At 38.9% G+C, this 15,162-nt stretch overlaps 1 protein-coding gene across 1 annotated transcript in view; it reads right to left on the minus strand.

The window, feature by feature from the left end:
• Nucleotides 1-15,098, minus strand: part of LOC143286947 (serine/threonine-protein kinase/endoribonuclease IRE1-like) — a 33,813-nt gene extending 18,715 nt beyond the window's left edge. Inside the window, exons 1-7 of the mRNA XM_076594919.1 lie at nucleotides 14,885-15,098; nucleotides 4,489-4,597; nucleotides 3,285-3,321; nucleotides 2,624-2,763; nucleotides 2,128-2,256; nucleotides 941-983; nucleotides 369-427 (exon numbers count right to left, since the gene is read on the minus strand). Of these exons, the coding sequence (XP_076451034.1) occupies nucleotides 369-427; nucleotides 941-983; nucleotides 2,128-2,256; nucleotides 2,624-2,763; nucleotides 3,285-3,321; nucleotides 4,489-4,597; nucleotides 14,885-14,986 (619 nt within the window). The 5' untranslated portion in view covers nucleotides 14,987-15,098. The remainder of the gene's footprint in view (nucleotides 1-368; nucleotides 428-940; nucleotides 984-2,127; nucleotides 2,257-2,623; nucleotides 2,764-3,284; nucleotides 3,322-4,488; nucleotides 4,598-14,884) is intronic.
• Nucleotides 15,099-15,162: the final 64 nt, after the last annotated feature.

The raw sequence follows: 15,162 nt of genomic DNA on the forward strand, positions 1-15,162 counted from the left end.
TAAACCTAAGCCGAATAATGAAAAGACTGAAACCATAACAAGGACTCTCTGAATTAACAAAATTATCCATTCCAAGATCAGATTCTTTCAAAATTCTTGGTGCCAGCACTCACACATCATACGACAGAACTACAAGTGTAAGATTTAATGGCAAAGCCAAAGGGATAATCAGTTAGGATACAAAATCTAGTTATTGGCAATCAGTTGGATTTGTTAAATTTTCTTCTTTTTTTGTTTTTGTTTTTTGTTTTCTCTTAACAGCCTGCGATGCCTTACCAAATGAATAGCACATAAACTGACAAAAACATTACTGTAACTATTACCAAGTACAAGTAATGAAGTAAAAAGGCAGACAATCTGAAAAATACCATAGTCCTTTGGATCTGGGGCGATGTGGGAGGAATAATCCATATATGTGGCATTCCAACTGTAACAAACATAAAATGATGCATCAATGTTTTGTAAAAATCTGGTATTGTGCTTGCCACAAAAATGTCAAGGTACCTTTCACAGCAATCAGCTGGAAAAAAAACACACAAAACAAGTGGATTCACCTGGTTTACAACAGTGTGTAAAAAAAAAAAAAGTTTGTATGTTTCCGTATCAATGAACTTTTTAGGGCTCCCTACTGCAAACAATAACCTGTCACTAGCTTTTTAGAACTCCCTTATGCACATAATTACCTATTCAGAAAATGAAAAATTGGTCACAAACAGTGTGTGACATAGCAACTAACACAATCTTATTTTCTTTCACACACACACACACTTATTCACAAGTTTACTTACTGACACATTATGTGCAAAATAAGATACAATAAAAGGGAGAGGAAAGGGATAAAATAAAATTTGTACTACTTGTATAAATGCACACATATTATCTACACCTCTAATTAAGTTTCATTTAAAAACTTTAAGAAAAAATATTGCAAACATCTTACCTCTTTTCCCCTGTTTGAGTATCAAACATGACGATGGTATATTCTGAAAATCAAACAAAAGATGATCAGTTCTCTGAACATATAAATCATTCACCAAAAGCATGTACACCTATTTTGCACATATCCTGTTTTCATCAAGCAGATATACACAGTCTTCCATACCACAGATTTTTTAAAAATCAAATCCACATGTAACTTAAATGAAAGACATAAAAAATATAATTCAGTCACATAAATATGCTTTAGAAGCACAAGTTGTGAAAAATAGCAAACTGATGAACATTCACACCACCAATCCCTTCTCAGTGTGGTGTCTCCTTCCCCACTTCTCACTGTTACACTTTTCTAAGTGTCTGCCAGAGGTATATCTTGACAATCAGTCCTACAAACACTGCCTAAGCTACAGTTGTTGCCTGCTCTGAATGCTACAGTCATTTTGAGCTTGACATTTAATGCAGTATTCGTTCAGACTACTCAGAACTAAATAGTTCAGACTACTCAGAACTAAATACACGGAGATTTTAAAGACACAAATCTGAAAGAAAATTTTCAAAAATTCAAAGGTAAATTACGTAACATGACACTGGTTGAAAATAATGCAGGTAGACAATTTTTTTTTTTTTTATGAACAACCCTTCCATTATTAAAAATCACTTTACAAAGATGTGTCAAAAAATAAACAATAATAATAATAATAATAATACTTAATAGAAAATAGAAAAATCAAATGCTTTTTCAATTTCACATCAATATTCCACAGAGCTAAGTCGTTTGATTTGCAGTATGCAAAGACAATTTCCCACTGCCAATTCAGTGATTCCTGGCACATTTGTATTGGAAGGCTCTTTCATTTTCTTTGGTACTTCCGTTTCATTTGGTACTGGGATCAGATTGGATGTTTTGATATCCTTCCACTTGTTGTTGCCAACTGCTCTAACAAATCTAAAATGGCAGGCCATACAATACCAGAAACCAGTATGAATGAGTAGATGAACACAAGAGGTGCTTCTTAAAAATCAATTTTGGCTGCAACAAAAATTTTATTCGATGTTGCTAGTGGTTCTACTTGACTGAAAAAATTTACAAAATATGCTAAAATTGTACTGGCCGGCAAGTCTAAATTGATGATGTTCAACAAGAACTCCAATGGACCTCTGGAACGAGATCCTGTAAAACGACCAGCATACCTGTGCGCCCCAAATACAGCAGGTTCTTGGAGGAAGAGGGACAAGTCCTTTGAGCTCCATCCATGGTCAGTGTCTGAACTTTCATCCCACTGACTGGATCTATTGCCAGCCATACATCCTTTTTTGTACCTGTCAATCCCAACGCAAAGAATGTAGTGTGGATTCTGAGATTCGTTATTTGTTTCAAATGTCTTCAACATAATCTTATCATTCTTCTCTAAGCAGAAACAAATGCCCTCGGCACAACTTTACTATTTTCTTTAAAATGGAAGTTATTGTTAAGCAATATATTTTCTTATGGAAAATACAAAAAGAAAAATTTCATAAAATTCTTTCTTGGTATGTACCACAAATACCTTGGTAAAAACTCCAACATATTAAATTACTAACCTTCACATACGTCTAAGTACAGTTACAAAAATGCACATTTCTAGTGGACGTTCTAGTGACGCTAATTATCTACCTGTCCAGTCTGTTCGTTTGATTAACAACTGACCTGTGTATAGAATTCCTTCAGAACTCTTGCAGGGTGAGGCAGTGACCAGTTCTGGTATGGTGTAGGGCTGTTTTATAATGCCATCCACTGGGTTCACCCAGTACAAGGAACCATCCTTTGGGTCTGGTAAATAAGGTACCCTAAAAACACATTAATTACCCACAAACCATTGGTTCCATGAATACAGAAACATAATATAACAATAACTTGAATAAGCCTATTTCCTGATCAAGATAAATTATAAGATAAATCAATGAATACTGTTTGCTTTTTTAATTAAATTTAAAAATCGCAAAAAAGGCAGTGTACTGTTTTCTTGTATCCATCTGAATTGTAAACACGTTCTTCACATGTCATGAAAGAAGTCTTGACAGCTGACCACTGAAATTTCTATGTAAGTGCAAAGGTCTAATAGCTTAGCGTTCACAAAATATTATTAACTAGGATGCTTGATATCTTTACAAATCTGACAAATTACTTGCATTCAGTTGCATGATGTGTGATCATCAATAAAGGTTGACTGAGTCAGTCAAAAATGTAACTCACACTAACTGCCATGACAACAAACAACAAATAACTTACACATAGTAAATAAATTGAATGTATGCTTGAAATTAATCATAAATGCTACAAACTAGTACAATCAACAGTTCCAGCTTACCCAGTAATATCATCATGAGGCATTCGCAACACAGGATCTGCAATGATAAACAAATCATCAAGCATTAACATGTTCAAGCTACAGTGCCATTTCCTTGAGACAAGCATATCGGGCTACATTGCTGGGCAGGTATCTGCTTAGCAGATGTGGTGCAGTGTGTTTTTACATAGATTTGTCCAAACAGTGTCCAAACTAACTGAACAGAACTGAACTTGTCACAATCATTTTCTTTCTTTTGTTTGTTAGTTGACAATAATTGTTTTTTTTAGTCCAGATGCATCATTATTGTTGCATACCAGTAAACATGGAATTCTGGAGCAAAACCACATGTGTGTGTGTGTGTGTGTGTGTGTCAGTGTGTGTGTGTGTGTGTGTGTGTGTGTGTGTGTGTGTGTGTGTGTGTGTGTCACTGTATGTGTGTGTGTCACTGTATGTGTGTGTGTCACTGTGTGTGTGTGTGTGTGTGTGTGTGTGTGTGAGACTTTGTGTGTGTTACTATGTGTCACTGTGTGTGTGTCACTCTGTGTGTCACTCTGTGTGTATGTGTGTTTGTGTTTGTGTCAATGTCCTGTCACACATACTGGTGATTGTAGACATTTTGTTAGAGTACTGATTTTCACATTTGAGTGTTATCGTTTACAAGAGGAGGGGGAGGGGGATGAATGTTGAGTTGGGGGAAACCGGGTAAATGGGGTGTGGAATTTGAAATAAATATATAAATACAATTACAGAAAATTTTTTGATGGACTTTGTAAATCTTACATTGTTACAAGCGAAACAACTGATAATGAATGCAAAAGTCAAAATCATCAATGTTCTCAGCCGCTTGTGATGACACTTTCGTGCTGGTAAAGCATCATCAAATCACAGTAAAAAATTATATGCTCAATTGTCACATTAATGAAGTATATATGCATTTGACTCTAGTCTAGAGCAATACCTAATTTGTAATGAATTGGATAATAGTCTGAAAATCAAACTTAGAATTGGTCTGCGAATCAGACCAAAGTCTGAGAGAGAGAGAGAGAGAGAAAGAATGTGTGTGCGTGTGCGCGCATGTGTGTGTGTGTGTGTGCAAAAGGTATCCCAATATATAATATTGTAAATATCAATTATCAGATGTCATGGACAATTTCAAACCAAAAAAAAAAACTATCAATGTAGTCAGGAACATCACCTAAATCATTAAACAATGGAGTCTGACCTTCCTTCAAAGACCAATGGATCCGACCCGAGCTCTTGCCAACAGCATAAAAGGATCCACTGAGTGTTGACACAAACAGAATAGAGTCATGGACAGACAGCTGGTTGACCTGGAATCAGTAACACCAACAAGAATGTTTAATTACAGAAATAGCAACACTGAAGAACAATAGTATAAAAAATAAAATAAAAAATAAAAAAGCAAGAAATCAAGAGGCAAGGCCTTCCAGATTTACATGGGTATACCCACTTAATCCCCTCCCCTCACTTCCTCCCCCAAACCTGCAAAAAAAAAAAGGAATTATGCCATATGATAAATGGGTTTCAGTTGCTGTTCTTGACAATGAATTTTGACCTATCACTCATTCACTACCTATAAATTATAATGTCTGATGTCGTGATGAAGAATGAACGCAAGAACCACCTTCAAGCTTTTCAGAGTTTCCTACAAATATCATGTGCCATATGACATTCACACATACACAGTGACACACACAGTGACTCACACACACACAGAGTCTCACACACACACACACACAGAGTCACACACACACACACACACATACACACCATCTAATTTCACTTATACTGAAACAACACTTATCCAAAAAATAAAATAACAAAAATAAAAAAGAACACACATGTATGCATATACAGACACACTGAACAGCCCTTAAAAAAAACAAAAACTTTTTTTAAACAGGAAGAGATTGTTTTTAGCAGGAAGAGAAATTGTACAATTTTATTGCAATACATATAAACTCGTGTTTCTACTGGTGTGGGTGGGTGGGGAGGTGTGCGCGTGTGAGCATGTGTATGTACTTGCACTATATATAAAAATAAAAAGTATGCATATATCATGTCAAAAATCCTACTGTATTTATGTTTCTACAATCATAATGACTTCAGATTCATGTTTGCATGACCCTGATATATTTGGTAATAAAAAATATTCTATGGATTCAATTCTATGCACTGAGCAACATTCGATAAAAGATTAATGTGTGCGAACATCTTGTCCACAGAAAAACAGTGACCTGTACATCTGTGGTTCGTCCATCAGGATCGACGAGGACCATCTAGTCATCCTGGGGGTGGGTGGGTTGGGCTCTGTGGGTGCGCAGATGACTGGTCAGGCCAATCCGCACCCGGAAGGTTCTGACGCAGTGTGGACAGGGGATGGTGGCGGCTGTCGGGGACTTGCTGGCACTGCTTTTCCTGGCCTGTCTGCATTGCTCTGCTGCAGCGATTCTGTTGGGCTCACAGGATTTGGCGCCTTTGTAGACAGCTGAACGCCACTTTGGTCTGTCCAATGCATTCAGCTCCCATGTGTCATGGCTGATGTTGAAGGCCTTCAGAGAAGCTCTCAGAGTGTCTTTGAAGCGCTTCTTTTGGCCTCCATGGGAGCGCTTGCCATGTTGGAGTTCGCCGTACAGCAGTTTTTTGGGGAGCCGGTGGTCTGGCATGCGAACTACATGGCCTGCCCAGCGCAGCTAGGCCTGCATCAAGATGGTGTAGATGCTGGGCAAGTTTGCATGAGTGAGCACCTCTGTGTCAGGGATCTTCTCTTGCCACTTTATGCCGAGAAGTTTTCTGAGGCTGGTGGTGTGGAAGTGGTTCAGCTTTTTGGCGTGGCGTTTGTAGACCGTCCATGATTCACATCCATAGAGCAGTGTGGTGAGAACTATGGCCTTGTATACTTTGAGCTTCGTCTCAAGGGTGATGCCTCTCCTGTTCCAAACGTTCTTATGGAGTCTGCCGAAGGCAGCGCTGGCTTCGGTGAGTCTGGCATTCACCTCATCGTCGATGACAACTGTGCGAGAGAGTGTACTGCCCAGGTATGTGAACTTGTCCACCGCGTTCAGTCGTTGCCCGCTGATGAAGATGTTTGGTTCAACGTAAAGCTTTCCTGGAGCTGGCTGGTGCATCACCTCAGTCTTCTTTGTGCTGATTGTGAGGCCAAAGTTGTCAAAGGCAGCAGAGAACTTGTCGACGCTGTGTTGCATGTCTGCTTCAGAGGCAGCGTTGAGAGTGCAGTCATCAGCAAACAGGAAATCGTTGATGGTGTCTGTCCTCACCTTGGTTTTTGCTTGAAGCCTCCTGAGGTTGAAGAGTGAGCCATCTATGGCTGAAAACATGAGACTGAACAGGGTGGGGGCAAGAACACACCCTTGCTTGACTCCGTTGGACACAGGGAATGGTTCTGAAGTCTCTCCGTTGTCTTGGACTCGGGCCAGCATCCCATCGTGTAGTTGCCGTATGATGGTGATGATCTTTCTGGGACATCCGTACTTTGCCATGATTCTCCAAAGGCCATCTCTACTAACAGTATCGAAGGCCTTGGTCAGATCGACATAGGTGGAGTAAAGGTCGGCGTTCTGTTCCTGACACTTCTCCTGGAGCTGCCTGGCAGCAAACACCATGTTGATAGTCCCGCTTTCTTTCCGGAAGCCACACTGGCTCTCTGGTAGGTGACCTTGCTCAAGGTGTGCTATGAGACGGTTGAGTAGCACTCTGGCCAGAGTCTTGCCTGCGATGGACAGCAGGGATATTCCACGATGGTTGTTGCAAGCCTGATGATTTCCTTTGCGCTTGTACAGGTGTATGATGGAAGCATCTTTTAAGTCCTGTGGAACTGCCTCATGCTGCCAGATGAGCTGGAACAGTTGATGAAGCTTCTCAGTCAGCGCCATACCACCTTCTTTGTAGACCTCAGCTGGAATGGAGTCTGAGCCAGGGGCTTTGCCATTGGATAGCAGACGGATAGCTTTCTGGGTCTCCTCCAAAGTTGGAATGGCATCCAACGACTCACTGACTGGCACCTGGGGGAGTCGGTCGATGGCTTCATCATTGATGGTGGAAGGGCGGTTCAGTACACTGTCAAAGTGTTCAGCCCATCTCTCAAGGATCCCGTCCTTGTCAGTGATCAGGGTAGAACCATCAGCACTGAGGAGTGGAGCAGATCCGGAGGTGGTGGGACCGTAGACTTCTTTCAGGCCGTTGAAGTTCTTCATGTCGTTCCTGTCTGCAAAGCCCTGGATCTCATCAGCTTTGTTGCTCAACCAGGAATCCTGCATCTGCCGCAGCTTCAGCTGGATGGTGCTGCGTGCACTCTTCAGTATATCTTTCTTTGACTGTGACTTGGGATCTTCAATGTGGGCTCTGTAGGCTTGGCGTTTGTCTTCCAGCAGCTGCTTGATCTCAGTGCAGTTCTCATCAAACCAGTCTTTGTGCTTCCTGGCAGAAGGCCCCAGGCACTCCATGGCAGTGTTGTACACCATCTCATGCAGTGCGCCCCATGCTGCCTCCACATTCTGATTGTCCAGCACGGTGGACTCAAGGCGTTCCTCCAGGGTGTCAGCAAAGCTCTGCTTGATGTTGCCTAGCTCCAGCTTGTTGACATTCAGGCATTTGGGTGCTTTCATGCCCTGAGGCCGTCTCTTGGGCTGGATGCAGAGGTTGAGTTTGGAGACGATAAGGCAGTGGTCTGTTCAGCACTCGGCACCGCACATGGCCCTCGTGACTCCTAAGTCCTGCCTGTCCCTCTTCCTGACGATGACAAAGTCGATGAGATGCCAATGCCCAGAGCGAGGATGCATCCATGACGTCCTGTTATGGGTAGTGAGGCAGAAGACGGTGTTTGTGATAAGAAGGTCGTGCTCGGCACATGTCTGGAGAAGTAGTTGACCATTGCTGTTACACTTACAGTTACCAACCCCATGCTTCCCAATCACGCCTTCCCAGGTGCTGCTGTCACAGCCAACTCTTGCTTTAAAGTCACCAAGAATGATGAGCTTGTCTGTGTTGGGAACAGTGGTGATGACAGCATTCAGGTCCTCATTGAACTTGTCCTTGATCTCATCCGGGTTGGTTATGGTGGGCGTCTACTAGTACTATATATGCCATTTGTGGGCTTTCTTTTTTTTCTTTTATACACACACACACACACACACATATATATATTATTTTATACAACCTGAAGCCCTGTCTTCATTTTGCAAAAGGAATTTTCCCTGGATAATGCAGATTACTTTCAAGTTTAAAAAGAGAAAGTGTACTTTGTAAGACACCATTATCCAAATAAGACACCAGTAACAAAGGATGCATAGGTGCAACTGGCAGAAATTAATAATAACTGAAAAGTTGGGGTCCAGGTGGGGTACATGGGCATAGCCGTGTTAGGGGAAGGGAGGATCAGGGGGGTGGGGGTCCCTGAACTGAACCAGAACGCATTTGGCTCTCAAGCAATCAAAAGTATACAATTTCATCTAAAAAAAAAAAAAAAAAATAATAATAATAATAAAAGTATTTAACAAGGTGCATGCTGAATCACTGAACTGGTTATACTTAACCCATATGAGCTGAAAAACAACACACAACAAGAGAGGCAAGGCCTTCAAGACTCACTTGTGATACACTTTTTAAAAAAATCCAAGCTTTTTATGTACTGAGTATAATTTCAAAATGTAATGTTTAAGATGAGAAAGATCAGTTTAAAGCAAATTAACTCCCCTAGCATTAATCACAGAGTAATTTCCCTTTTTTACTATCTGCACCAAAGACGTTTGCAAAATAAATAAAACTTCCATGCTTAGCAAAAGAAGTTCCTGTTTGAACAGAAAATGATAATAATGACTGCTCTTGTTGTTGGGTCAGAATATCAGATCAAGGTGCCAAGTTTAGAGAATACAAAAAATATAAATATAACAGTAAATGCAGTTTGCATATAATTAGGCTTCATTTTTGACTCACTTGTGTAAACAAAGTGAGTCTATGTTTTAACCCGGTGTTCGGTTGTCTGTGTGTGTGTGTGTGTGTGTGTGTCTGTGTGTCCATGGTAAACTTTAACATTGACATTTTCTCTGCAACTACTTTGTCAGCTGACACCAAATTAGGCATAAAAATAGGAAAAATTCAGTTCTTTCCAGTCATCTTGTTTAAAACAATATTGCGCCTCTGGGATGGGCACAAAAAAATAAAGAATGAAGCCTAATTATATGCAAACTGCATTTACTGTTATATTTATATTTTTTGTATTCTCTAAACTTGGCACTTTGATCTGATATTCTGACCCAACAGTTAGAGCAGTCATTATTATCATTTTTTGTTCAAACAGGAACTTCTTTTGCTAAGCATGGAAGTTTTATTTATTTTGCAAACGTTTTGGTGCAGATAGTAAACAAGGGAAATTACTCTGTAATGCTAGGGGAGTTAATTTGCTTTAAACTGATCTTTCTCATCTTAAACATTACATTTTGAAATTATACTCAAAACATAAAAAGCTTGGATTTTTTTTTTTTTTTTTAAGTGTATCACAAGTGAGTCTTGAAGGCCTTGCCTCTCTTGTTTATCTTTTTGTGCCCATCCCAGAGGTGTAATATTGTTTTAAACAAGGTGATTGGAAAGAACTGAATTTTTCCTATTTTTATGCCTAATTTGGTGTCAACTGACAAAGTATTTGCAGAGAAAATGTCAATGTTAAAGTTTACCACGGACACACACACACACACACACACACAACCGAACACCGGGTTAAAACATAAACTCACTTTGTTTACACAAGTGAGTCAAAAATGAAAATTCTAAAATCTTGATTGGTATGCATGCATGCAGGAAAGAGTGCAGGTTTGTGTCTGTTCATGTTTCTGCATTACTTTCAATACAACTCTGTGTGTGTGTCTGTTAAACTGTGTGTGTGTTTGTATAATTTGTGTGTGTGTGTGGTGTTTAACAGAACTCTGTGTGTGTGTATGTGAGAAAGACAGATGGACAGACAGACGGAGACAGACAAAGAACTCAGAACTCAAAATGTTTTTTATTCAAGGATTAAGATTTTAGGCATGGCCCATTCTTCCAAAAATCCAATCTGTCCTTGCTAATCTACATCAGTAACAACAGCACATGCACCCATGTATTTAATGGAAAGGGGTGAAAGAGAGAAGAAAAACTAAACAAAAAAGTTCTGCAGAAAGAATATGATAAAGAACGCACACATGCACACACACACACACACACACACGCACACACACACACACACAGACTGAGAGATGGATAAGAGAGAGAGAGAGAGAAAGGGGAACATTAAGAGAAATATGTCATCAGCATCAACAAAGAGATATAAATGTGGATGTGGGGGGTGGGCGGGGGGGAAAGAGGGGGCTGGGGGGTCATGGGAGGAAAGAGTGTTAATTTGTATACATGTACATATGTCAATGTATGTGCTTTGCCAATTGCTGTCAATACAAATTACAACTCTGTGTGTGTGTGTGTGTGTGTGTGTGTGTGTGTGTCTGTGTGTGTGTGTGTGTGTGCAAGGTTATGTGAATTATATAATTATGCATTAATTTTAAATACTGTTGAATAACAGCTGGTTTTGATCATGTACATCATTGTTTTAATTATACTTATACTTGTTATAGTATAATATCTTAAAGTTAATCTGTTCTCTTACTATCCTTATCGATTTGTTGTTTTGTGATTATTGTATGAGAATATTTAGCATTAACTTTGCATTTACGCGTTTCATGTTCCTTATGTATTCATGATAAATGACTGAAAGTATGTAATCATTACATGTGTGTGGTTATGATCATTGTCGAAAAGGTCCGCATCAACACGGCATTTCAGCATTTTATGTCTTTTAAGTTTTATGTATTCACATTGAATGACTGTTATTTTCATGTATTGTTTGTATAGCATACACCACACATGAATTTATCTTATTGAGATAACAAAGTAATCTGTATATTGTATTTCAATCAAGAAGTAGCACACAACCTTCAACATTGACAGAAGCTGAAATTTTACTATTTCTGTTTTTGATTTAAAGTTACATGTAAACTGTTGCATCCTTCGTCTTGAGACTTCAGCAATTTTTGTCAAAATCATATTTCAGTCATTTTGTGAAGTTCAGTAGCTAATAATGGTTGAGCAGTTGCTATAGATTTGTGCCTGAAGTGAGGCACCCCTTCCCATTGATGCAGCCAGGCTAAAACATGCCAGGCTGGAAGGGTTGCACAGGCAGAAGACTATTAAAGGGCTGAAAGGGTTAAGCTCTCTGTGAGAAAGAGAGAGAGAGAAAGAGAGCATGTGTGTGTGTGTGTATGTGCATTTGTGTGCCTCTGTGTGTGTGTGTGTGTGTGTGTGTGTGTGTGTGTATGCGTTGTTTCAATTCAACTCTGTATGTGTACATGCAAGAAGAGAGAGTGCGACTGAGTGTTTGTGTTCTATCAAACTATTAATTAATCTCTTGTGATTGTGTGAGCCCGCTCATATGTGTCCATATGTATGAGTGTGAAGGAGTGAGAGAGAGAAAAAAAAAGAAAGAGTGTGTTCATGTATGTGTGCATGCATGTGTATTCTTTTCCAAGCGTGTGAATGTGTATGTATGCATGCACTCACATTCAATTCAGCTCTATGTCTATGCGTGCGTGTGTACCTTTGAGAATTTAGCTATGGACCTCAGATCTAAATAAAATAAACTCACTCTCATGCTGCAGCATCATTGGCTGAGGTAATTTCAGAAAAAAAGCATTGATGTCAATTGCTACAAAGTTACTTGTGCATTATGAAGCATAAATGTTTGCAGCTTTTGTTTAATGAACACAGAGGGTCAAGCAGATGAATCAAAAGCCATAATGGCTTGACTGGGATGGAGATCACGTACACTGGCACTTACAAGTTACATGTAGAATCAGAATCAGAATCAGAATCAATTTTAATGTCAATTAAACCTGAACAAGGTTTATAAGACACGCATGCAAAGTTAAATGAAACCACGCACAAAAAGAAAAAAAAAAAAAGCAAAACAAAAACAGATAAATGCTGAACAAGACACTGAATCACTCTTGCACGCTATGGTGTTTTTGACAGCAGTTACTGACAAATTTCCCAAACAGTCCCTCAAGTTTGTCTTCCAGTATTAGCTGACTGGGTTTAATAATATTTGGAATGTAATTTTGAATTTTTTGTATGAATTCTATTCTAATTTCTTTGTATAATTCGCAATCATCTAAGAAATGAAATTCATCCTCTATTGTTTGACATTGTAAACATAGTCTCCTTTCTTTTGGAATGTTGAAATATCGGCCTTTTTCTATTGCTAAATCATGACAGGATATTCTTAATCTGCACAATAACTGTTTTTGATTATAATTAAGATATCCTTCAAGCAAATAAGGCTCGGTTCTGTATTCACGAGTAACTTTATTATAGAATAGTAGTTTAGATTTATTTTCAGATTTGTTTCTCTTCCAGAATAAAACATACCAATATTCTAGTTTATTCATTATAACGTGGCTAAGTCTATGAATTTTGAATGTTAACTGATTATTCCAAATGTGTCCTAAACCAAGATTCTGTAATATAATTTCAACGAAATTAATCCATGTTCGCTGTTTTGTTTCCTCTGTAAACATGTCATCATACACAATTTGGGGGCCTAGGCAGGTCTGACACACACAAACACAAATGTGCATGCATGCATGCACAAATGTATGAATTTGTGCATGCATGCATGCACATTTGTGTTTGTGTATGACTGTGTGTGTGCATGCTTGCATGTGTGTGTGTGTGTGGCTGTGTGTGTGCTTGCATGTGTGTGTGTGTGTGTGATTTGCTTTTCACATTGATATCAACAAATGCCATGTAAGGATCGCCTTCTGTCATAATCAGCATACTGACAACTGCAGGCTTGACTTCAATTGATCGTAAAAGGACAAGCTCGGCACTTCCTTTTTGATGAAGTGTCTGGGGTTTGTTCCTATATATACCTTTTATTTCACAGAAACAGAAATGTTTGGCTATAGGCTAAAAGCCTTTTGCCCTCATAATCAGTGTCCATTTACGTGCTTTTGGATCACTTGTTGTGAACAGACCCTTGTTTAAATCTGGCATAGTGTATACTACATTTATCTACAGCTCAATAAAGATTTAACTCTGTGGAAAATACATGGTCCTTAAACCTTTTGTCAATGTGATTTTTGAAGGCGTTTACCGATGGTGCATTGATGATGTCATAGGAAAAGTTATTCCACAGATTTATGATAAGGTCAGTAAAAAACTTGCGGAACTGGTTAGTTACGAAATTAGTTGTTTATTTTGAAGTTGTGCCCTTGAGTTTTATCGTAGTTAGCCATAGTAAACAAGGAAGAGGTGGTGCAAGGATCATAAATATTGTGCATGATCTTGTATACGTCAATGAGATCACCTCTTAATCTTCTAAACTCTAGGCTAGGCATATCAAAAAGAGCCAGGTGCTCCTCATAACTAAGATCACGAGTACTATTAGTATTACTAGTTATACACTTGGTAAATCTGTGTTGAACACCTTCAATCATATTTATGTACTTTTTAAGTTAAGGGCACCATACTGAGTTTCCATATTCAATAATGGGTCTAACCAGAGCTTTGAACAATGGAATCATAATTTGGGGAGATTTATTAGTTATAGTTCTCACAAGAAGACCAGAAATTTGATTTCCCTTTTTCACTATATTATTTATATGTGCCTCAAAGCTTAGTTCTGGATCCATCGTGATCCCTAAATCTTTTTCGCCAATTGTACTATCCATTGTTCCTACAAACAGAATCGGTAGCATAAGCAGCATTAACTTGAAGTTGTGTACCTTGTAAATGGAGAGAATTACCACTCTTTACTATTTGTTAATGATTTGTCCTCATTGTTTATTAAAGTAAAAAATACCACAGAGGCAACCATGTGTTTGTTCTGTATTTTGCATATATTCTGTGCAGCTTATTCAGGATGAAAAGGCTATGCCAGTATTGAATAAAAAAAATTAATTTGTGTTTGCACATTTCTTCAGTCATTGCTGCTGTGTGCACATGTAAAATGATCAGTTTTAGGAAAACCATGTGCTTACTTTTTTGAGGAAGTGTCTGGGTATGTTCCACTGTACCTTTCAAGTGAATGGAGACAGTTACCACTCTTTACTATTTTTAATCATGGGCAGTATCCTTTTCCTCTCAAGACGAAATGAGTACAGAGCAGCGCTGAACAAGACGGCACGGACGTTCATTCCGCCAGTCACAATGAGGAGTGGTGGGGATGACATGGGGATAAAGCTGGAAACATGCAACTGTTCGATGACCACCCCCTCGCCCTCCACCCAACCCCTTCCACTCCCTCCATCCCTATCCGTCTTCCAACCCCCTTTCTTCGTTGAGAATTTTTTTTTTTTTTTTTTTTTAAATGGTGTGTTGCTAATATGCTAAGTTTTTCCTTTGGTATGGCATTTTCTTTATAGCTCTCACTGTTTCAGTGTTTGTTACTTCTGACGGTTGACACACTCTCGCGAACGAGTCTATTCAGGGTTTAAGGGGGGAAAAAAAAGTTTTTTCCTAATTGTTTACACTACAGATGTTTACTGTTTTCTTACCTGTCTTCCTGCAAAACAAAACGTGGCTGAAAAAATCAACAGTATTCCCAACAAAGCGACAGACGACGCACGCTTTCCTGCTTGATACATCATTTCGTTCATAAAATAATATTCTCATACTCTAAAAGGTCACAATTCATCTTCAACAATTGTATTTCTGTCGTGTACAGCAGTTGTTGCTTATCCTGAATGCGTTCACGCTGTCCACACAAACTATCGCCATACTTGTATTCACAATACGGGATATAATAATCCTTGTTCTTTCATTTGTCAAAATT

Source organism: Babylonia areolata, chromosome 1 (assembly GCF_041734735.1).
Source record: "Babylonia areolata isolate BAREFJ2019XMU chromosome 1, ASM4173473v1, whole genome shotgun sequence".
Lineage (NCBI taxonomy): Eukaryota > Metazoa > Mollusca > Gastropoda > Neogastropoda > Buccinidae > Babylonia > Babylonia areolata.